Source organism: Cylas formicarius, unplaced genomic scaffold (assembly GCF_029955315.1).
Source record: "Cylas formicarius isolate icCylForm1 unplaced genomic scaffold, icCylForm1.1 PGA_scaffold_3__17_contigs__length_32017465, whole genome shotgun sequence".
In the NCBI taxonomy this organism is placed as follows: Eukaryota; Metazoa; Arthropoda; class Insecta; order Coleoptera; family Brentidae; genus Cylas; species Cylas formicarius.
In genome coordinates this window covers 27,697,384-27,721,831 of record NW_026844326.1, presented here as the reverse complement: position 1 = coordinate 27,721,831, position 24,448 = coordinate 27,697,384, and the positions used below count along the sequence as shown (strand labels likewise).

Here is a 24,448-nt window from a genome sequence, read left to right as displayed (position 1 = left end):
ACAAAGGTGGCGCGACTGACAAAGACCATTACATTTTCGAGTGTTTAATTCGGCATCTTACCCATTACCGTTTTTAATCTTGGAAATTTTATTTGGCACGTACATTGTAGCAAATTAAGACCATTCAAAGTGCTTTGCTAATAAAATTAGTTGATTACGTATTGCTAATTCCTTGTTGAAACTGCCATGCAGAGTACGGAGGCAGGAATACGGATACATTTATATGAGGCGGCCGCATGTCCGCATCAAAATTCTCGCTTTCGGAGAAAATTGAGCGCGTCCGGCAACGTTGCAACAACATTTCGATCCGCTTGTACTGCCACTTGTTGCATAGAATGGACACGTGGTCCGCGACGGAACCGCCGCATGTTTTGAAGCGCTTAGGAAACGGCGGGGGACGGAGGAGATAATTTTAGAATTAAGTTAGCCGGCGCCGTTGTCGGACTTACGATACGCCAATCAAAAAAATATTTTACTTTTTTTTTTAAATTATGCTCTCGAATAAGCAATTCTAGTTATGCTATCTCACTTTGCCGTTGCCACTTTTTCTCGACTTCAAGAGGACGGTAAGGAATTTGAAGTCCGACGTCTTATTTAAATGCCGCAGTCATCAATGTGTTATTTTTGCAATTATTTCTTCGCGTTTCTCTGAAACGAAATATCGTAGGTAAAATCCAAGGGTATCGTGTTGTAGAGCGTAAAAAATTAACAAAATTTTATATTCTCTTTTTTTTTCTCAAATCAACCGATTTCTAGATATGTAACAAAATTAATTTCGACGAATTTCATAAATCATTACTTAGACACCCATTTTGTAACCTCCGCGTGCCATAAAGAATAGAGAAAAGCGACTTCAAAATATTAAAAATAGGTCAGAGTGCGTTGCTAATAGTATCCACGTGCGTTTGACTGTCAATGGGAAATTTGGATGAATCCGGCAACGCTGCCGCAGATTCTCCAAGAGTTAACAACACCGTGGAGTTGTTTAGCGTCGTAGCCTGCTGCCCGCTGTGGGGCCGGCCGTGCGCTAATGGTCTTTTGAGTTATTTCATTGTTTTTAATCGGAAAAATCGGAATATGTAGTGGTCGGGCAAGTGGTTACGGAAAAATCCAACGGAAACTGTTCGGTCCGGACGCTTTAACTGTTACGGTTCGACCGTTGTTTACTTCATTCGAGTACGCACGTGGTGATTAGTGATTTCGCGCGCACCCACGTTCCCGGACACTATACGGACGCTGTTTCGGGACACACGTTTACGAGACGGTAAGTATTTTGAGTGTCGCTACCCCTCGTGTATAAATCCGTTACGGGCTCATAAATGCGAAGCTTCGCGTCGCCCGGTCGACTTGGCAACGCCGGTTTAAAAATAGAATCACAGAGATAAAGGATGTTTTCGAAGCGACGACATCTCGAACTAGTTTGATTTTTCTTCGAACGGGTCGGGCTGATGACATGTCACTGGACGTTGTTAGCGGCAACGGTGGTCGGTCGACCATTTGGCCTTCGCGTGACCTTGGGACAGGTCGAGCAGCTGATTTTAGCCACTGCTCGCATCCCACGACGACTTCTTCTTCGCGGCAGTTGGTACTTCGCGGTAGCGTAAAAATCGGTTATGTAACACGGTGTTCCACAAGGCGAACACCCGGGGGCCTGTGAGATGAAATTATTGCGTGACGTAAGTTATTGGAATCGCGAAAAGTGAAAACGAGGAAGACATATCTATGCGTCGATTCGGTTGACGTAACATAAATGGTGCGCATGAGTCGCAGCTATAGGTTGGCAGCGCCGCTAGACGTGGAATAAAAAAAATAAAATTGAACTTCTAGTTTCATTGCCTTAATCGGAAATGGAAAATCTCGAAGACAATTTCGCTTCGAAATAATAATAATGAAGGACTTAAAACTTAAATTTAAACTTTTCGATCTCAGTTTCAGGGTTAAAAGTTCTATTCTCATCGCTGTTGTCGGCATATAGTCCCTATGGCTCGTCATCTGAGTCTTCGCAAAATGGACACATAAAATGAACCAGTGTTTTCTGAATTATAAAGTCAGCTTGGTTTTGCCTGTCAGCTTTTTTGATGGCCCTGGCTGGGTCTGAAAACAAGCCAATTCTTCGTCGCTGTTGTCTGGGGATGAGATTCTACTTCACTTGGAATCGCTTTGTCTCCAATAGTCATCTGTTTTCCACCTTCAAACTTCTTTCCCCTTTTTCTGTTTTTCTGGTCTTCGCTTGTTGTCCTCATTTCTTTGAAATGAATGAAAAGTTGTTCAGTTTCAAGTGGTGGTTCTGTATCTTTATTTTAAATTTGTCTCTACAGTCTTTGAAAGTTTGTTCCATATAAGTGAAAGTAAGGATGGGAAATATTTCTCTTAAAGGGTACATCTAGGAGCTGCATCAAATGTGGGGCGTTGGCTGCAAAAGGGCACATGTAAATATTATTTTCTAGGGCTGCTTTTATGCTCTGTGGTGAAAAATGACTAACCAAAGTTACAACTTTTCGTGTTTTTGGTTCCTTGAGGAAAATAACAAAAAATGAATTGAGTGAAATTTATATATTTATATAAAATAAACATCTCTTATAAAGGCGCATTGATTGGCATTGACAAGGAACAAATAAATACTGATTATTTAAAGAATGGTATGTGAATATTATTGTCCTTTTTACTAATTTTAGATATATTATTGCGATTTATGATTTGATATGACACTGTAGAATTGTAATTTAAGTTTAGCCTACAGTGTTAAAGAGATATCCTTAAAATCTGTATAAGGACCAGTCTAGGAATTGAGTATATCTATTATTAGAATTCACCATTGCAAATGAAAATGAATGTTCGTAAAATTTGGATCAACGATTGGGAACTATAATTATTATATATTTGTGTCTAAATGTTTTGAAATATTTCATTATAAATACATGGCGAAGATCTTAAATTAATAATTTTGTTTTATGACAAGTTGTTGTAAGTTGCATACAGAGCCAACCAATTTGCTTAATTTTGTAACTAATCCTGTAGTAATTTTTCTTAATTTTTTGTATGCTTTCGCTATCTGCAATTGTTTTGCAACAATTATAAAGACTGTCGCAAAAGTTGAAATGTGCCAGGTCTAAGGAGTCCATAGAAGAAATATAATTTTTAAGTTGACGTAAACTTTTTGTAAACATTTGTTTATATGAACTGCGAATCTTAGGCCTTCGCCGATATTTAAACCCAGGTTTTAATTAGCATCTCTATTTGTCTTACTAAACAATGTTCTATCGAAAATACCGCTATTTGACACAAATCATTATTTTATTGCTGCTACTGCTTGCTAATATACAGCTATTTAAATGAAATATATAGCTGTTATCAGCTGCAAAAAATGATATGAACATGACACAAAATCAGATGGACTATTTGACGTATAATTAGAAAATGCTTTAGGTTCTAGTACAGAACCCTGTGCAACTCCCTTTTTTTAGAAAAACCGATATAGTTAAATATTAATCTTAGTAAAGCATGATTTAACTGTAATAAGTCCTTTTTCGCTTGCTTGCATTAGTAATATCGTCGGCTATGCTCAGTAGCAGCGCATCGTCAAGAAACAAACAGTTTCTAGCACTTCTGTCAACGTGCTTACTATAATATACCACATCCACACAGCAGCGATCAGATTGTTCAAGATCTCACGGTCATATTGGTCGAAACTATTAGATAATATATTAGATAATATAGTGGCTTCAAGAGTTCTTGTATTATCGGCGTAGACACGCTTCTTAATATAATAATAATAATAAATAGCCTTTATTATAACAAAAAAAAAACAATATACAATATTCATATTTTTCAAAACAAAGTAAACAGATAGCTTAAAAGCGACGCAGTCTGGCTTTAAATAGCTATTCTAGTGAACCGCTAAAGGACTATTTATGTAATTAATAAATCACGCACTATTTATTGAAATAATAATGGACAAACAACAAAATATGAAAAATACCTGCGAAATCTTAAGAACAACATAACTCTACTACACACAACAGAAAATTTAATTGAAGATAAAGAATTTGATATCTCAATATAATCCCTTGTTAATAACATAATTAGTAACACATTATTAGGAAAACTACATTCACAGAATGGATAGTACTCCTAGGAGTAAGCCGCTCTCTAAGCAAAGTGGGTGAATCGAGGTTATGGATAATTTTCATAACGAATATGTTGAAATGAAGAGCTCTTCTTTGTTCCATTTTAAGCCAGTTAAGTTGACGACATGCAGCAGATACAGTTATCAATAAAAAAAACACACACTACATCACAGTAGTTAAAATATGAGAGAACAAGTGACTCACATAATTGTTTCCTTAATCTAAAATTTAAAATATGCCTGTTACTATGATCACCCCCAAATTTTTTGCTTAATCGACAGCGGAAAGTTTAATATTATCTAACATTGTATTATATCATCCGTTCGCTTGTTGAACTCCGACTGGAATCCTGCAGACGTTTCGTCAAAATCTCACTTGGCATCTTCAATGCTCGCGCTCCGAAAACACTTCGAACACTTTTTCGCAGCGCGAGCATTGAAGATGCCAAGTGAGATTTCCATCAAAGAGTGCAGAGGACACAAATTGATTGCTACAAGTAATCCAACAGCAGGAAAAATAAGATCAAGAAACAACCTTAGACAAGGAACCAGCATGGTAGCGCTAAATCTGTTTTGACCGGTCAACGTGGTCGCCAACATCCAAAGTTGATAGGCGTTTTTGAAGAAGATATGACTGAAAGACATTTTTGAAATGAATGATAGTACTTTTCTAATGTTTTTGGCATCGCTTCTTTATATCTAGTAGCTCTACGATAGATACATTTCCTATTGGTTGGCTTTTGGAGCACGTTTTGACAGCTAGTTTAAAGATCATATGTTCATATCATATGTTCTAGTTCTCGAGATTGATATTTTTGATATTTTTGAAACTAATTTTGCAATCAGCAAGGCGAAAAAGCGACTGCAGCGCCAAATGTGTAGCTACTACTACTACTACTTGGCACTTATAATCAAAGTTGTCCGACGTTTATGATTTGAGGCATTTTCCTAACTGTATCAAATCACTCGGTCAACTTTGGTTCTGTTCGCAAGTATAATCTAGTCGTTGTTTGGTATGGAAAATACGTCACTGACGGAATAGGAAACTGCGAGGTCGTTTCGGTCGTTTGTTTATGGTAGTCGCCGCATTTCGTAACGGCCATACATCCTTGTCCAAATAAAAAACAACAGGCAGCGTAAATATAGCTTGGGAAATGCCCGACATCGCGTTATCGCGGTTTTCTCAATCTGTGTATATCATAAGTAAATAAAGACCGCATTATTTCGTTTTCTTCTACTTTGTCCCTTAGCCCTCGCCGTGTCTAGCTTTGGTGAATAACTAAGGGACCAGGTTTGCAAAACTCCATTCAGACGAGTTCACTTGAAATATTTCAAGATGGCGCTTACGTCCCCTAGAAACATTTTCCATGATCATCTTTTGGCGGCTTTAATGTCGACGACGAGTAGAATAGAATATACAGTGACTCACAGCTTTAATGATGCAGTCGCCTTAACAAGAACTAACTGGTCTGAATGTCTCTTTATTTATTTGAAAAAAAAACAACTTATTGAAATTAAGTTAGTAAAGAGTCTTCTGAAAAAGTGTCAATTACTTTTTGTCTTAAATATGCCTTACTTAATTAACAAGAACTAAGAAAATTATAATTAAATTATATACAATGATGCAAAAAATATAACCAAGTCAATAGAGAAAAACTGCATAATTTGAAATACTCCTGCTAATATTTAGTCGGGCCTCCCTCTCTGTGGATAACTTCTTGTAGTCTTCCGGGTATTGATTCAACCAATTTTCTAGTGTTCTCCGGAGAAATTGCGTTTCATCCTTCAGTAATTTTTATTTTTAATTCGTTCTTGTTTGATATTGGGGCACTGTTTACTTTGTTTTTTAACGTCAAACGCAAATTTTCAAATACATTTAAGGTTGGACTGGGCTGGTGTCTTAATAACATTAGGACAGTTATAAAGCAACCAACTGCGGTTCATTGTCATGATATAACCGATAATTATTACCCATATTTAATATTGGTTCATACTCATCCAGATAATATACAGCCCCATAACATCACTTCACCTCCACCGTGTTTTACCGTAGCTTTTAAATTTTTCAATTTTAATTCTTCCTCAGGCTTTCTTCATAATGATACTTTTCCATCGGATCCAAATAAGTTCATTTTGGTCCCATCGGCAAATATTACTGAATTCCAGAAGTTCAAATCTTTACCGATATGCTCTCTAGCGAATGCCAATCTCAAACGTCTATTTCTTCGGCTAATGAAAGGCTTATTTCTGGCAATTCGACCATGCAAATTATTTTTTCGCAGGATACGTCGAATTGTTTCGGGGTTACACCTTTTTCCAAACTGTCTTTCCACTTCGACGCACATCTTTGGAGCACTTTTTTGGATAATTCGATACCTCTCTTACAATCCATCTTTCCTCCCGTTCATTGCAGATCTTATTTGGGGCTAACCTTGACTTCTTCTCGACCCTATTTTCGTTACAGTAACACTCAATTATATGGTGAACAGTGGACGGACATTTATTTACAATTATGGCCATGTCTCTTTGGCTGCATCCATTTCTGTGACGAGTAATAATTAAATCTCTCAGAAATTGTAGTCCGACCACCCATTTAAAAACAAGATCGACTTACTGAACGAAAACGTGTTTTAATATGTCAAACTAAACAAAAAACAATTGCAGTAATAAATAAAAGCCTGATAAGTTTTGATAACGGTTATTATTTTTGTGTCATTTAATTAATTCTTTATTGTTATCCAAGTAATGTATATTTAAGACAAAAAGTAATTTACACTTTTTTAAAAGGCTCTTTACTAATTTAATTTCAATAAGTTGTTTTTCGCCAAATAAATAAAGAGATATTCAGACCAGTTAGTTTTTGTTATAGCGACTGCATCATTTAAGCTGCGCCGCAGGCTTATTTGATCATCCGGTATAATTTTCGGTTGAAGTCCGGTTATTTCGTACAGACCGCCGCGGTTTAGAATATACACGCATGGTAGACGAATTTATTCAGATTTATTCATCGTGGAAACGCACACACGGATCGGCCTTGAAAGTTATAGTCGGCGACAGATTTAGTCGCCACTTCTGGAACGATTTTTATTTTTATAAATTCCGATAAACGTCGTCCTTTATCTAAACAAAAAACGGCGATTCGGATAAAAATAGACACCGATTGTTTTCGTCGAGGCAAAAATACCAGCGGGAGACGTGGAGAAGTTACAAAATGGTCCGCTAGTCCATAGCTATACGCCAGTCAGACCAGATACCCACAGTGACGTAAACAAAAATGATCATGACAGATCATTTTTTCTTGACAGACTCTATCGCCTTAAACAATTTCCTAGATTTTCTTCAAGATAGAAGGTTGAAATCAAGATTCAAAGTTTGCAAAATGATTTTTCTTTTCTTCTACCACAGATTTTACCGTCATTGTTGTGATGCAAATGTTGACATTTAAGCGAAGGACGAGTGCAGTAAGGAGTGTTGCCTAAATATGAATGGTTGCTATGGTAACTACGTATGGTGGGAGAAGATAATATCCGAGAGGGCACTATTTTCATTGACATGTGGCATTACATTTTAAATATGATTTCTGCCATATGACCGCCACGGCTGGCGCGGATGTAGTCCAATCTGGACGTCCAATTTTCGATGATTTTTTCCATCATTTGTGGCCGTATATCGGCAATAACACTTCGAATTTGTCTTCCAAATGGTCAAGCGTTTGTGGCTTATATACATAGCCCCACAGAAAGTAGTCCAGCGGTGTTGGAGGCCAATCCACAGGTCCAAAACGTGAAATTAGGCGGTCACCAAACGTGTCTTTCAATAAATCGATTGTGACATGTTGCGCCGTCTTGTTGAAACCACATCTCCTGGACATCATGGTTATTCAATTCAGGAGTGAAAGAGTTAGTAATCATAGCCATTGGCTGTAACGTTCTGGCCATCATCGTTTTTGAAGAAGTACGGACCAGTGATTCCACCAGTCCATAAAGCGCACCAAACATTCAGTTTTTCTGGATGTAACGGTGTTTCGACATACACTTGAGGATTAGCTTCGCTCCAAATGCGGCAGTTTTCTTTGTTGACGTAGCGATTCAACCAGAAGTGCGCTTCATCGCTAAACAAAATTCGCTTATGAAAATCGGGAACAACGGCAATCTCGTTTTGGGCCCATTCGACGAATCTACGCCTTACTTGATGAATTCATGATGAATTGCCAAACCAAACTGAGAATAAATCACTTGACAGCTGTTAAATCGGGCGCCATCTTGAACAGTAATGCCACTTAAAGTTCTATACATCGAAAAAAAAACACCCATTAGTTCAATTAACACTTTTGGAGATTTTAGAGAATTTAGAATAGATAATACTAAACACAATGGAATTCAAATCGACAAGTTCTTTGCAAACTTCACAGTATTACAGGTTTTTTGTTACCCGCCCTTACGTTAAATGTCAATTGTTAAAAAAAAGAACTATTTGCTATTTTCTAGGTAATGTTTAACGAAATATTAACAATACATTTTGCTAAAGTATATTGAGTTAAATTTCGATTTATGTATACTTTTGAATACATAAATATATTATTCTGTATGTCTGTAAAAACCCCGACGATGTAAAACACTGGCAACGTTGTCTTGGTCCGTCAAAGGTTAAGGTGAAAAAATACGATGCTATCTCCCTTGATTATTGATGAAAAAGAAGAATAAGAATACTAGAACATTGTCTCGATCTGTCAAAATGTTGGTATTACGTTAAAATTGAAACAATACCATCCTCCTTTTAATAAATATCTATCATGGCGACCACAAGGACTTACAGAACATATAACTACGGACTATATAAAGTAGTTGATGGTGCGAATCTTTGGGTGGTTTTAGAAAGAAAGAAAAAGAGAAAAAAAGAAAAAAAAATTGTACCATAATTTCCTTATCCATTATATTTTTATCAAAACTTGAAGCATTTTTCGATTTCTCATTCTTAAAAATTGGCATTACTTTAATTTGGTCCATTGGACTTACTTTCCCACGATGCACCGCCATTTTCGCGTAAAATTATTAAACCCATAAAAAATTTTGAGACGCGCCCCCCATCTTTGCCTCCCTTTCCTAAACGGCATACGAAAAAACTGGTTCGATGGGCGTTCCTCCATCTCTTCGTCTCCGTCAGCGGAGCGTATGGGTATGGAGGCCATGAGGCTGGTTTTGACCATAATTGAGTGGCGATTTTAACCATGTCGATTATCGCACCGACGAATCAGTTTCCTCGAGCCTTTCGCGCAGATTTGTCAACGTCGTGGTAACAAATATACAGGGTGCTCGCTTGTTCCGTCGAGGTGAGTTGGTGTCGTTCAAGCAACCAATGGTTTTGGTATATTAACACCGGAATTTTTAGAGAGTAGGGAGCTCCACGTCACCACGACTCATTAATCAGGTTAGTAATACGTTCGAAAAAGTCTTTGATTAAATGATTAAGTTAAATTAATTATAAGTCCTATCAGATGACGTTAGTTAATTAGTTTAATTAATCTATCACTTAATGACCAATTATATATATATATATATATATATATATATATATATATATATATATATATATATATATATATATATATATATACAGGGTTTTTCACTTAAAACTCTGCACGCCAATAACTCCAAAACGAAAAGAAATATTTAATTTATGTAAAAAGTAGTCAAAGTGTGGGGTCAAGTAGATATTTCCTAAAGTTTAAAAAATTCGACGCCTGCAAAGAGCTGGGCGTCGCGACGCGTCGAGCAGAGACTTTGGAAATACGCGCATACAAAAGTACATATTATTTAAAAACTTTTTTGTTATTCACTCAAACTTATTTACTTTACCCGTTTCTAAGTGATACCGATTTAAAGTAAACATTTCTTGATTAATAAAAATATGTGATTAACGCTTATTTTTACAAGTATGCCATGAATGTTAGTTACTATGGCAACCATTGTTATCGCAGTTGTTTTAAGTGCAATTACAAACAATGGATTTCAACTATTTTAGTATGATTTTATTTATTATTTTTTATCGATTTAGTTCTGATAACATGATAAATAAATGAAAAAACAGTAAAATACCTACAAGTTAATAACCAAAATTATTATTGCAATTAACTACATAATAAGACATTTCAAAAATGTTGTTCAAAATTATGTCCATCTGCTCAAACACAACTATCAAAAACTTTTAACAGATGAGCTTGGGTCACTTGTAGAGAGTCCTTCTTGTGATAGCGGCACACGCTGCACTAATTTTGTTAATGAGATCAGCCATATCTTCGATAGGTTCTTCATAGATAACGTTTTTTAGGTAGCCCCAAAGAAAATAATCTGGTGGTGTAATGTCCGGGGACCTCGCCGGCCACCTTACCGGTCCATTATTACCAAACCATCTATTGGGATATTCTCGGTTCAAATACCTCGTTACTATTTGGGCATTATGTGCAGGCGCTCCATCCTGCTGTAGCCACATATTCATTCTAGTGTCAAGAGGCACTTCTTCTAATAGTTCCGGAAGTGTAGTTTGAAGAAATCTTAAATATCGATCTGCATTTAAAGTTCCTTCGTAAAAGTAAGGTCCAATAAGGAATCCATTTAATATGCCGCACCAAACATTGATACTAAAAATTCGTTGGTTACCTATTTCTGTAATCCAACGAGGATGGTTTTCAGACCAAAAACGACAGTTGTGTCTATTAACGATTCCATTATTTTGAAATCGACTTTCGTCGCTCCATAAAATTTTCGAGAGAAAATTTGCATCTTGGCTATACAAATCGGATAATGTCGCTAAGAAATACATTCTTCTAGCATAATCGCCTGGTTCTAGTTTATGAACTAGTTTATTTTTGTACGGGTGAAAAGAGTTTCTATGTAGAATTCTCCACAAAGAAGTTATGGTAACACCGGTATTTTCTTTTATCTCTGATAGGGATATCTTGGGGCCGTCCTGTTCCTATCTCTTTTAGGTTTTATGAAGCTGCCATATTCTCTTAAGTTTTTACATAAACTTGAAAAGGTTTTTGCATCGGGGACTCTTCTATGCGGATAACGCCGTGCGTAAACTCTTTTTGCTTCTCTACAATTGCATCTGCATTCTCCAAACACCAGTAACATGTCTACTTTTTCCTCATTGCTGAATTGCACCATTTTCACATAATAATTCTTAGTTTTTTTTAAACCGAACTAATTTGGATATTTCTTGTGACAAAATGTAACAATTTTTTGATACAGCAATAACAACTTACGTTTGTAATTGCACTTAAAACAACTGCGATGACAATGGTTGCCATAGTAACTAACATTTATGGGTAAAAATAAGCGTTAATCACATTTTTTATTAATCAAGAAATATTTATTTTAAATCGGTATAACTTAGAAACGGGTAAAGTAAATAAGTTTGAGTAAATAACAAAAAAGTTTTTAAATAATATGTACTTTTGTATGCGCGTATTTCCAAAGTCTCTGCAATCGAATAATTTTTCGACGCGTCGCGACGCCCAGCTCTTTGCAGGCGTCGAATTTTTTAAACTCTAGGAAATATCTACTTGACCCCACACTTTGACTACTTTTTACATAAATTAAATATTTCTTTTCGTTTTGGACTTATTGGCGTGCGGAGTTTTAAGTGAAAAACGGAGCGCGAGCATTGAAGATGCCAAGTGAGATTTTGGCGAAACGTCTGCAGGATTCCAGTCGGATGCAGGATTTGCAGGATTCCAGTCGGATGCAGGATTCCAGTCGGAGTTCAACGAGCGAACGGATGATATCCCGGAGTATAGTGTCATCATATATATATATATATATATATATATATATATATATATATATATATATATATATATATATATATATATATATATATATATATATATATATATATATATATATATATATATATATATATATATATATATATATATATATATATAGATATATATATATATATATATATATATATATATATATACATATACAACTAAAAAACAAACTTATGCAACTGAAGCAACACTAGAGAAATTCATAAATACATATATACATATACATATATACATATGCATATATACATATATACATATACATATACGGTCTTTCTGAAAGAGCTGTCATAAACCAATAAATAACTGTGAAAATCTGAACATTTTTTTTATTCTAATTTAATTGTGTTAATTGTTTTATGTTTTACTTATCTGTTAAAATCATGCGACTGCTATGCAAACAACATTTAATTACCTCGACGCGTCCTTCGGTAAATTTAACGTTGCACCTAAACAACGAGACGCATAAAGTGACATTTATGAATTTCTAGTGTTGCTTCAGTTGCATAAGTTCGTGAGGCACTTGCCAGGCGTTTGATATTCCAATTAGCGCTCAAATCCAATATTATCGTCACGATGTATTCCGTTCGAGGTGAAAAATGCCGTTGCATAACGAACGAAATTATGGCCGATGCATTTTATCCTCGCGATTGACCGAGGTTATATCATTAACATAGTTATAGAAGCACAGATGAGTATTTTTGTGTTTGCGTGAAAATAACTACCTTTTTTTATACATATAGTTCCCATGATCTTGTTTTATAGATATACAGTGTGTCCAAGATAAGGATGCACAGCATGGGGATCTCGGAAACTATAAGAGATACAGTGTCGGTTAAATTAGACAAAAGTTGCGCATTTTGATACCGAACAAGATCCCGTTTTACAAATTTGAAAATTCCAAGCCGTTCCGGAAATATCCGAGAAAAACCGAAATATTGCGATTTCGTTTTTATTATTTTTTAAAGCTATTTGAAAAGATATGAAAAAACGGAAAACACTTTTCCATTGGCACTTTTTAATCTCTCCAAATTGACGTTAACAAATTTTCATTACAGCGTTTCGATTCCATGGAACCACCATCAACTTTGATTTTTCTTATGGGACGGAAAAAAAGTACACACAGTATTAGGTTGTGCTTTTCATTGCGAATTCAACGATGTACGATACAATACGGTTACTTATGTTTTTATCCAGAAAAATGGATTTTTAATACATTTCAGCATTTAAATGTTTTTTGTCTTTGTTATCAGTCGATCATAAGTTTATTCCTTTAGTTATTGTTTTTGTATTTTTATTGTTGTTGTCTTTTTCTAATTTATTTTGTTCTACAATGGAGGGAGGTAATTTTACAAACGAAGAAAAATGTGATATGCTGTCTTGCTACATCTGATGCCAAAGAAATTGTGTGGAAGCCGAGCGTATGTATTCTAACAAATACCCAGAGCGGAGACAACCTGACAAGAGTATTTTTCGGCGTTTGTTATTTAATCTGAAAGAATATGGATCATTTAAGAAGCCTGCATTATCCCGACAAAAACCTTCCAATGAAGAAAACCAATACATTGTTCTACAATCTGTTATCGAAAATCCACAAACTTCTACCAGAGAAATTGAAGACCAGAATGGGGTAGCTAAATCTACAGCTCAGTTTATTTTAAGGAAAAATGAATTTAAGCCTTACAAATTCAGAATATGTCAAGGATTAAAACCGGGTGACGACGAACGACGTAGACATTTTTGTGAGTGGTATACCAGGATATGTGATGAGAGTTTTAATTTTCCATATAAAGTGATTTGGTCTGATGAAAGTATGGTGACCAATAACGGTATTTATAACAGGCGCAATACACACTATTGGTCGCAACAAAATCCACGTGTTAATAGACTATCCAGACATCAAGTTCGCTTTGGGTTTAATATTTGGTGTGGGATTTTTGGTAGCAAGATTATAGGCCCTATTTTCTATAATAATTCCTTAACTTCCGAGCGGTACCTTGACATCTTGAGGCACGATTTAGAAGATGCCTTAGATGATTTACCGCTAGGCGCTGTGCAAGGCTGCTGGTTCCAACAAGATGGTGCCCCAGCCCATAACTCCAGAGAAGTTCGCCAATATTTAACTGAACGGTTTGATGGAAAATACATTGGGACTTACAGTGAAACACTCCTGGCCTCCAAGGTCCCCGGACTTAACTCCCTTGGACTTTTTCTTATGGGGCTACATAAAAAATGAGGTATTCAAAGAATGTTTTGACAACGAGGAACAATTACGTCAATCAGTACGAGCAGCGTTTAATAAAATTACTCCTGAAATGTTAAGTCGTGTTTTGGAGTCTACCGTGAGACGGGCGTACTTATGCCTAGAAAATGGAGGTCATTTATTCGAACATTTGTTATAGAATTTGTTTTTCATTAACTTGTTGGATTTAGTTGTTATGTTAAATGAACAGTTAGAGTTAGTAAATAAATAAACACATTAACTCGAACTTGTCAACCATTTTCTTTTGCCTTTCATCGTTCGGATCTCATGGCCTACTACAATAAAATACTAGAAATGTATTAAAAAGCCATTTTTCTGGATAAAAACATAAGTAACCGTATTGTATCGTACATCGTTGAATTCGCAATGAAAAGCACAACCTAATACTGTGTGTAATTTTTTTCCGTCCCATAAGAAAAATCAAAGTTGATGGTGGTTCCATGGAATCGAAACGCTGTAATGAAAATTTGTTAACGTCAATTTGGAGAGATTAAAAAGTGCCAATGGAAAAGTGTTTTCCGTTTTTTCATATCTTTTCAAATAGCTTTAAAAAATAATAAAAACGAAATCGCAATATTTCGGTTTTTCTCGGATATTTCCGGAACGGCTTGGAATTTTCAAATTTGTAAAACGGGATCTTGTTCGGTATCAAAATGCGCAACTTTTGTCTAATTTAACCGACACTGTATCTCTTATAGTTTCCGAGATCCCCATGCTGTGCATCCTTATCTTGGACACACTGTATAGATTTTGTGTCTTAATTTGTTAATAATAATTATAATTTTATATGTTTATTTCTTACACTTCATAGGCTCATTTATCTAATAGCAGTAAACCAAAAGCACAGTAAAAAAAAGGATATTTTTATTTTTTTCTAAAATATGTGTTATCGGAAACATCATTATACCATTTGTAGACACAGTACTGTTTTTAAATGACAGAAGCCCAAAATAAAATATATCCGTTATATTTCTGATGTGACAATTTTTTTTACATGATTAAGAGTTCGGTGATGGTGCTATCTCAGAATCTGTGTGCCACATCAAAAGTTGCGTTAAACTAACTTGTAGTATTTTACAAAATTATGAAAAAAGCCAACTACGGATTTAAGGTTAACTACGTTAATGATTATAATGATAATAATAACCTTTATTTTCCAAATCGACAAATATATTGATTGCGTAGGAAATTGTAAAAGAAATGGCGCATAATCCAAAACTACAAACAATAATCTATAAACAAGGAAGGAAAAGACTAACTAAAGTACTCTTATACTGAGTACAGACATTTAATCGCGAGATATGCCTCTAACATTTAAAATTCACATAAATTATCACTCATTTTAATTTTTTTATAAGGAATTTCAAAGCCGTCTTTAGATCTAGTATTCACTCAGCGAAAATTACTGTTCAACACAAAACGTGATTCATTTTGAAACACATAAAACACACATTTCAAACACATTTAGACTATACAATGTTAAAATATTAAATTTTTTAAAATAAGTTTTTTGGTTGTTTTTATCTCGTTTTTGTAATGCTAATATTTGTGTTTCGGTTAAAATATCATGTTATGTAATAAATAGACGTTGGCGGCAACCCCGATGCCAAACAAGATCAATGAGTTTTAAAATTCATGTTTTTATCGATGAATATTCCAAGGAACTTTACATCATGTTCCGATCGCAAATCTTCAGTATTTATGTGAAACGAAAGGTCTCTACATGGCTTTAGACTATGATCTAATCTTATAAAAAATGTTTTTAGTGGATTAAGGTATGAGTTATTATCATTGAACCAACTCCACGTTACATTTGTCTTCCAGGAAATTTTGTGTATGTAATAACTCAGAGAGAGAGTTTTTTAAAATTTTAAATAAAGTCATTAAATAATCGTAATCACTAAGAGACACGTAACCAAATATATTTAATAATATTGTATTCGAAGAGCCTTGTGGAGGATACACTCCGTCCAACTTATACCATACATACTTCAAAAACTTTTATTTTCATTCCAGACTGTTAATATGACTATTGTACCCAGTAGACCAAACTACCGATGCATACTCCAGCTTATACCTGACGGTATATAATATTTTAATCACTTCTGTATTTTTAAAGTCTCTGGTGCAACGTACGATGAATCCATAGCGTTTTGAGGCTTCTGCCAGTATGTTATTAACATGAGAAACAAAGGATAATCTCCATTCGAATATCACTATCAAATCGGAAAAACTGTTCGAACGTTGAAACTGTTCATTTTAAGGTTATAATTATATTATAATAGAATTATTTTAAGAGTTGATGCTATGCACAGACGTTGGTTGACCTTTTGATAAAAATTACCAAGGACGAGCTCCAGTTATACGCGATATGTAGTTGCTATAGCCCATTCTAGTAAATCTATTTCATTACACCTTTATCATCAGCGTAATGGAATGTCCATATAGATATTATTTAATCCCCCATATAAACTAAGCAAAAATAAAGTCTAAATTAATTTTGCATTTCATCAAAATCGGTGGTATCATAAAATTTGTTTGGTAACTACTCACCATCAATCCGCTAATGGTGCCTTGTCGTGATCGCTATTTATAGACGTCCCATTGTTTCTAAAATTAGCCTTTTAATGAAATTAAACATAACGCTAACCTAGTGGTAAGGTCGGCGCGGAAAGGCCGTATTTTTAAAACCCGTCTCCCGCCTAAACGATCGGAATGGATTTTCAGGATCAGGCGACACCTGATAATCGCCGAAAACAACGTCCCACCGAGGAAGCTCGGGTTTATAGTTTTAGGCGTTTCAATTTGAAACCTCCAATAATTTTTGATGACGTCATTGTTATCAGTTATATCGACGTTAAGCAAATATGATATGATATCCAGCGGATCTCGTTGCAAAATTGACGATATAAAATTTTTATGGTCACTTGTCTATGCCAATGGCATCCCGAGAATAGGTTTTTACAGTATTTGTAAAACGTAAGGTGAACTGCCAAGTTTTAATTCAGACCGGTGTTTGCAAATTTACATTTTTATTAAAAAATCATTGATTTTTACGAAATTTTTTAGAGCCCCTATAAACAATATAGTACTATTAAGTATTCGTCAGAACGCGCTTAAAATGGTTGGTGGTTTGTCAAAGGAGTGGAACTAGTGAAAAATAGAGCATTAGATGAAAACATTAAAATGGCTGGAAGAAAGCAGATAGCATTTGGCAGTTTCACATTAAAATAATCCAATATGGCAGTGGGACGATTTCTAAAATCGGCATGAAAAAAATTCACGGGATAGTTCAAAGCACACCAAGATGTTTGTCATTTATTATTTAAAATATGTCATGTCTTTTTGTTTTTTCTTGCCAAAATTTGAATTCATGCTAATTTTGTTTATGTTAATGTTTGTAATTTGTAGAAACATAAAAAAAGTATTTTGCCTTCATATCGTATAATTTTTTCATCTTGAGAAAGAATGTACACGATTTTCAACGTATTTAAAAATAAAAGTTAACCGTATAAATTTAATAAAATCCAATAAACCCTTAATTATCTTTTAAAAGAAAATTGGGCGCGTATTTGGTTTATCATGGTATAAATTAATAAATTATGTTTTTAGTGTTTTGTTTTCTTTTTAGGCACTCGGATATCGCGTGACAGTTCTGTAAATCTTGCTACTATATAGTCTGCCTCGAGTTCCACGACGCTCACGACAGATTTGTCAAGCCTTTGGAAATATCTGGAAAGTCCAAAGAAAAAAGAGGTCCAAAAAAAAAGAAAATGAAAAAAAGTGAAAATCAGCCTGATTCGAGTAGTTTCGTAATTCGAACATCTGAACAAGAAAAGACTGACAAACAAATACAAAAAGGCAATTTTTGCTACTAATTCGAGCATTGAAATAAAAAAAATGAAAAATAAAAATAAAAAAAAATAAAAAAATAAAAAAGCTACTCACTTATTAACCAAGAAAAACATTGTCAATCAATCAACGTCTATGAGGAGGAAAAGGCAAAATGTTTTTCTTTTCTGTCAGGACAGTGTGTGAATATGCCCATTGGCGGGTGATCAAACGGTCACAATGAGCCAGTTATATGTGCAACCATAAGAACTGAGGATGGACAGGCGCTTCTTTCCGAGACTATTAATACTTCCCCACAATATTTGACTGAAATAGTTTGCGACCTCATATTTCTTCATGTAAATGACAATGTAACTGAGAGGTGAAATCTTTTGTGACAGATAACGCAGCAAATATGGCTCTCATAAGTAAAAAATTCCGGGAAAAGACGGACTGAAAAGTTATAACTTGTTGCTGCTCTGCAAATATTGTGAATTTACCGTGCAAATTCAAGTATTTTGGCGATAACTATCTAGTTAGAAGGAAATTCAGTCAAGCAGGAGGCAACGCTTTGGTCCTTACAAGTGATGTGCGATGGAATTGTCAATGGGATCTAATATTAAAAATATGTAAAGAAAACAAAAATATTTTTAAAACCAATATATGGATACACTGGACTTTTGCCATTAGTAACAAAGTTAAATGCCCGAAGTTGCCCATTTAAAAATGCAGAAGCATAAGCATATAATTTGTCTTATTTTTTTAAAGAGTTGTATTTTACTTTTTATTGGTCCTTATATTTTAAGTTGCACTTTTTGTGTTAAAATGATTTTGAAAAATAGGAGTTTTATTTGAATCATAATTGTAAATTTAAAAAATCAAGTGATTTAAATCATAATTTTAATCACATGATTAAAATTTCTTTTCCAGTTGTAAATGAATGAAAACGAAATGAAATGAAAAATGAAAATGAGTGAAAAATGAAAAATATTTGGAGTAAATTTTTAAAAAGACAATTAATTGTTGAATTCGTGATTTCCTTCTATTTTTAACCTCAAACAGAGGAACCATGCGAGTTGTAAGATAAAGGATTTAGGATGGCTAAACTTTCTTATATTTAATTTTAGACGTATTACAATTTAAATTTACCAGGTTATTAGGTCGTGAATTATAACATTTTACTCTTCCGGAACATGGTACTCCGATGATGGAGAACATTGTTAAAAAGTCGCTAGCCTTACCATTCCATTGGGATCGTCTATAGTTTTTATTAAAGAAGTATAAAAATGTACTCTTTTGCGTCACTTTATCCTCAGCCACCTGTTTGTCAAAACTAGCAATATTTTCATAAACCATGCACAAAGCACACACATTGGTTTCTGGATTTTTTGAATTCCGCACTCACTTTTCCCTCACTTTTGGCCTAAAATTTGTCTATTACTTTATAATATTTTTAATGCCGTATATGCCTTTTGAAATATGCTTTTTAAATGTTCCTTAAATCCTAGCTCGCTATCTAAACAAATGCCCAAGTTCTCTGCATTATTAACGAAGTTAAGTACTTCATCTATTTTGCTTTCTAATACATAAAAGTAAAATATTCATTAGAAAATGCATAATATTTTTGAAGATTGATTGTATCGAAAGTCTTCGAGAAATCTAACAGCACTGAACGGTACTCATTTTCTTATCATCATCATCAAAAATTCGTATATTCAATTATATAATATTCTTTCGTAAATTTTTGATATTGCCGGAAGAATACCTATCAAACGGATATTATTATACGTCATTGGATTAGAAACTTTGGGTAATGGCCTCCCTATTGATATCTTCCACTCGACCGGAAAGTAGCTTATTTCGATACAGCAATTGATTATATGCGTAATATATTTTTTCTACTCCCGTCTGTAAAATACCTAACGCACCGATATAGCGTGCGGGAAGCGTCGCTTTACCACGTCAGTTTCGTTTCCCACGAATCCGGACCACTTCGGACATTTCCGGGATTTTACCACACGGGTTTGGGAGCAATCGGATGTTTTCGCAGATATTTCCCACGCTTTGAATTTTGACGTTTGTCAATTCTGACAGTCATGTCAGTGAATATATTCGTGTTTTGCGATAATCTACCCAAAAACTAACGGTCGTAGAAAAAGTATAGTATTCAACACGTTCGGTAAACTTTTTGACTCACTCGTTTATTAAACACTCGCTCCGCTCGTGTCAAATAAACTCGTGAGTCAAATGCGGTTTACCGCACTTGTTACATAATTATTATAAGTCACTCGTTACTCAAATGACTACAGTCCTTTGATATTAACGCGGTGATACGTCATCCAGGCCAGTTGCATTTTTTGCAAATTATTATTGTTGTGATAAAAAGCGATTTTTTCATTGCAATCGGAAATGTTCTGAATTGATGTATCAAAGTAATTATTTAAATTATTACGATCAGATAATCTGTTGGGTATAGCGTGATATTTTTTGTCATCTACAATATTAAAACTCTTTACATAAAAAACGAGATTTAAAGATTATCTGTTCCATAAGAGCTGAGTTTTGTTCTTTCTTGATAATTAGTTGGTTAATTATATTTATTATATTACACGCTTTCAGCCTTAGTTTATGCAAATGCTGCATCTGATTTTAGATTTGGTATGCTTTGTGTTTCGTGACTTGCAATTACATGTTATTGCTAATTGTTGACTTTTGGTTAGGCAAACGGCTTAAAACAATAAAAATAAAGGCGTTTCTATTGTATTCTCTTTTACCAATCACATGACGTATCTGGTGCGGAATGCTGCGTTGCCAAACTAGCATACGATTGATTCGTCGTATTTGCCATTCGGTTCCACTGTTATTTCATATCGTATGTCTTTGAAAATTGATTTTTAGTTATCAACATCGTGGCATTTTTTTTTATTTACAGTTTCGAGAAGGTGTCGTCGACGCGATAAACCCGATAAAATACCGACGCTGCTGAAGTGCTAATCACTCGAAACGAAAACAAAAAGGCGACGTTAAGTGAAAACGAACAATAGAACTGACGCGTACGCAGAACCGATCGCATAGCATAACCTGGACACCGTTTTCCGGACCATTTTCCACCAGTGCCTGCCCGCCGAGAGTTTCCCCGCGCGTACGCCCCTGCGTGTTCCCGTGCGAGAAAAAAAAATAACCGACCGGTGGTGGAAACGGCGTATATGCGCGTGTGTTTCGGCACCTTGTGCTTCTCGTCGAGGCTCCGCGCTACCGACGAGGAAGCCCAACAAGTAGTGCGCGACGGTGACGACGTCCGTGTCGTCCAGAATTCGGCGATGGCTCAGAGCGGAGGCGGCGACGGCGATTACGCCGCTTTGGTCGCGGAAAACGAAGAACTCAAGAGACAGTTGGCGGAACGCGACCGCGTGATTGCCGATTTGCGTTCTAAATTGGACCAGTTCCAGAGTGTTTTGTTGGTGACGAATCCGGCAAGTCCGAAACACGTGGTCGGTTCCGGGAGCACGATCCGGACTAGGAAGCAGAGGGCGGGCATATCGGCCGAGCCGCAGGACGAGTTGTCCATTTTCGAACTCACCCAGCAGACGTTCCCGACGATCTATAAGGACGAGAGGTGAGTCGTTTGGTTTATTATCCCACAGAACAGGTAAAATAAAACCTTTATATATTTCGAGCGGTATTGAAGAGAAATACGGCTTACAAATGGTCGAAAATCCCGAATGGCGTTCGGTCCCGTTTCGGAAAGTCTCGGTGAGTCTCGCCTCGCTAGGGATCTCGATGTAGCAGACGGTCAAATGGCAGAATTTGTAATTTGACAGTCGATACTAGATAAGTATAATCCGAATACGAACTAGGAAAACGGTGCTTGTTTTAAAGATACAGGACGTACATCGGGTGCTAAATCCGCACAGGACACATGAATTCCTATGCATTTGATCGAAGGTTGCTTCAACCCGCATTTAAAAGTATATTCTTTATTAACCCGTGGGTATCTTTTGAATATTTTGGTAAAAGGTAAAAGTTGACGTCTTTCAAATCAAATTTATGAATGACAACCTCCAAAACAAAATTCATTTTTTAGCAAAATAGGTAGGGTTTACGCCTGATGATGGAAATAAAAGTGATTATAAGCTGACTGAATTCACTTTGCAAATTATACTAGCCCGTTGCCAGTGAGCCTTGGGGTAACGCACATTTATGGGCCCCTACCTCTACGCTACTTTACAAAAATACTTTAACTCTACAGCATCGTGGACCTGGCTTTTCGACTCACGGCCCCAGAGCGGCCCAGAAATGTCCGTAATGGCCCCACCAAATCTTTTGTTGTTGCATTGGTGTAGCAGAAAATATTTGTACCGATTGTTCTTTTTTATGATGTAAAACGTCAAATATATTTAAGACTTCAAAAATTGCCAAGAAAGGTCCTATGCCTACTTTGATATATATATTGTTATTTAATATTTATTGGTGGTTCCTATTAACTATTAAATAGAAAATACTGGCTAATCACAGAAAAAAATTAAAATTTATGCCCATTTTTCATTTTCTAGCAAAATAGGTAGCGTTTACACGTGATGATGGGAATAAAACTGATTATAAGCTGCCTGTGCAATTCGTCCTAGCCAGTTGCGATTGAGCATTGGATAAAACACAAGCAGATATGAAATGGCTAAAATTAAGTAGCAGGTACTACTTCAAGTTCCATCGATTTGTGTTTTCCGCCATTTTACTATGCACATATGTCGTTTAAGAACTGTCAGAACTGTAATTGCCACTTTTATATGAATATTCGAATTTATTAATAGTTAATTACCTATTCAGAGTAAATAAGGCCTTAAGAGAATGACAAATGTTTTTTAAAATAGCTCATTTAAAAAGAAATAAATCTACTAGCAAGATTTAAATATTCTTATAAATCCTATAACAAATAACATTATAGGATGGATATTTTATTTACCTTTTGATATTTCCTTAATAGATAAAACACAACCAGTGCACTAAATATGGCTAAAATTAGCAGCAGATGCTATTTCTAGTGATATTAATTTAATTTTCCGCCATTTTGCTATCATGTAACGTCATTTAAGAACTGGCAAGTATTGTTAAGATAACTTATTGCAGCAAATGATATTTGAAATTATCGTACATTTTATTAGTTAATAAGGCTCTCGTAGATCGTGCTAAGAATGGCACATGGGATTTAATCTATTTAAACCTGCTTAGAAGATATAAATATATTTAGTACGTAGTAAGGTTCTTATAAACTATAACGAATAATATTATGAATAGCTATTTCATTTGCTAATGGATAAAACACAAACAGATAAAAGTGTATCAAATGGCTGAAATTAAGTAGCAGGTGCTATTGATTTGATTTTGCGCCATTTTACTGACCATATAAATCATTTAGTAACTAAGGTAACTTCTAGTGAATGCTATTTAAAATATTTAATATATTTAATAGTTAATCAAGCTCTACTACTGAATTTAGTAATTTGTTAAGAATCGCAGATGCAATTAAAAATACCTCATTTCTAAGAGAGCCAATTTTAAACAAATTTCGACTATTCAAGTAAAGTTATCTCAACGATTATACACGTGAATAATTTCAAAATAAACGATCCGTCAATCGGGCCCATTACGTCGGGAGTTTGTATTATTCCGTCCTGTTGAAAAACGCGCCGCACCAACGATCTAATTTTAGCCGAGAGACGAGTTTTCTATCGGATCGCAATCTCGCATAGCAAAAAATCTCGTTAATATTACCCGCCGCTGGCCGTTCTAACATAATTACGGAATTCTTTCGCGGGATTAAGAAATTCAAACGTGCGATATTATCGGGTTGGTCGCCGCGCCATATAATTTTCCGTTTTTTTTTTTGTTTTATGCGACATGTTATTCACAAACGGAGGTTTTAAAGCGCCGGCTTATGTTACGCGAGTCGTTACTGGGTCGAAGAATTTCTCGAAAAATCCGCCAAGTCGGGGCTCTCGTGTTGCGCAGTCGCTTTCAGATCATGCGATCGTGGTGATGCTGCGCAGTAAGTCAGCTGTTATGGTCTGTTCATAGATATAAGAAAGTGAACAATTGCTTTTAAATGGGATTATCCAAGGGTGGTCTTTAACATACAATGCAACAAGATTATGACCTAAAGTTTCGGAATTTAAATTCAGGTAAAATTGTGGTCCGTAATAGAAAATAATTGTATACCTACCTGTGTTTAATATTCTTTGGTTTGGTATACTAATTAGTTTAAGTTTATTAGTAATCATTCTTATTTCGTGTGTAATACAGCGTGTGTTGAATCGCGTAATAATTATGCAAAATATGTGCGAGTCTAGTGTATCTCAGGAGATGCCAACGCCCAAATGTACAAAACACTATTCTATTG

The 24,448-nt window shown here is 35.2% G+C and overlaps 1 protein-coding gene across 1 annotated transcript in view; it reads left to right on the top strand.

The window, feature by feature from the left end:
- The first annotated feature begins 991 nt into the window (after positions 1 to 991).
- Positions 992 to 24,448, top strand: part of LOC132699988 (cGMP-dependent protein kinase, isozyme 2 forms cD4/T1/T3A/T3B) — a 99,495-nt gene continuing 76,038 nt past the window's right edge. Inside the window, exons 1-2 of the mRNA XM_060667020.1 lie at positions 992 to 1,264; positions 20,987 to 21,670. Coding sequence (XP_060523003.1) covers positions 21,261 to 21,670 — 410 coding nt within the window. The 5' untranslated portion in view covers positions 992 to 1,264; positions 20,987 to 21,260. The remainder of the gene's footprint in view (positions 1,265 to 20,986; positions 21,671 to 24,448) is intronic.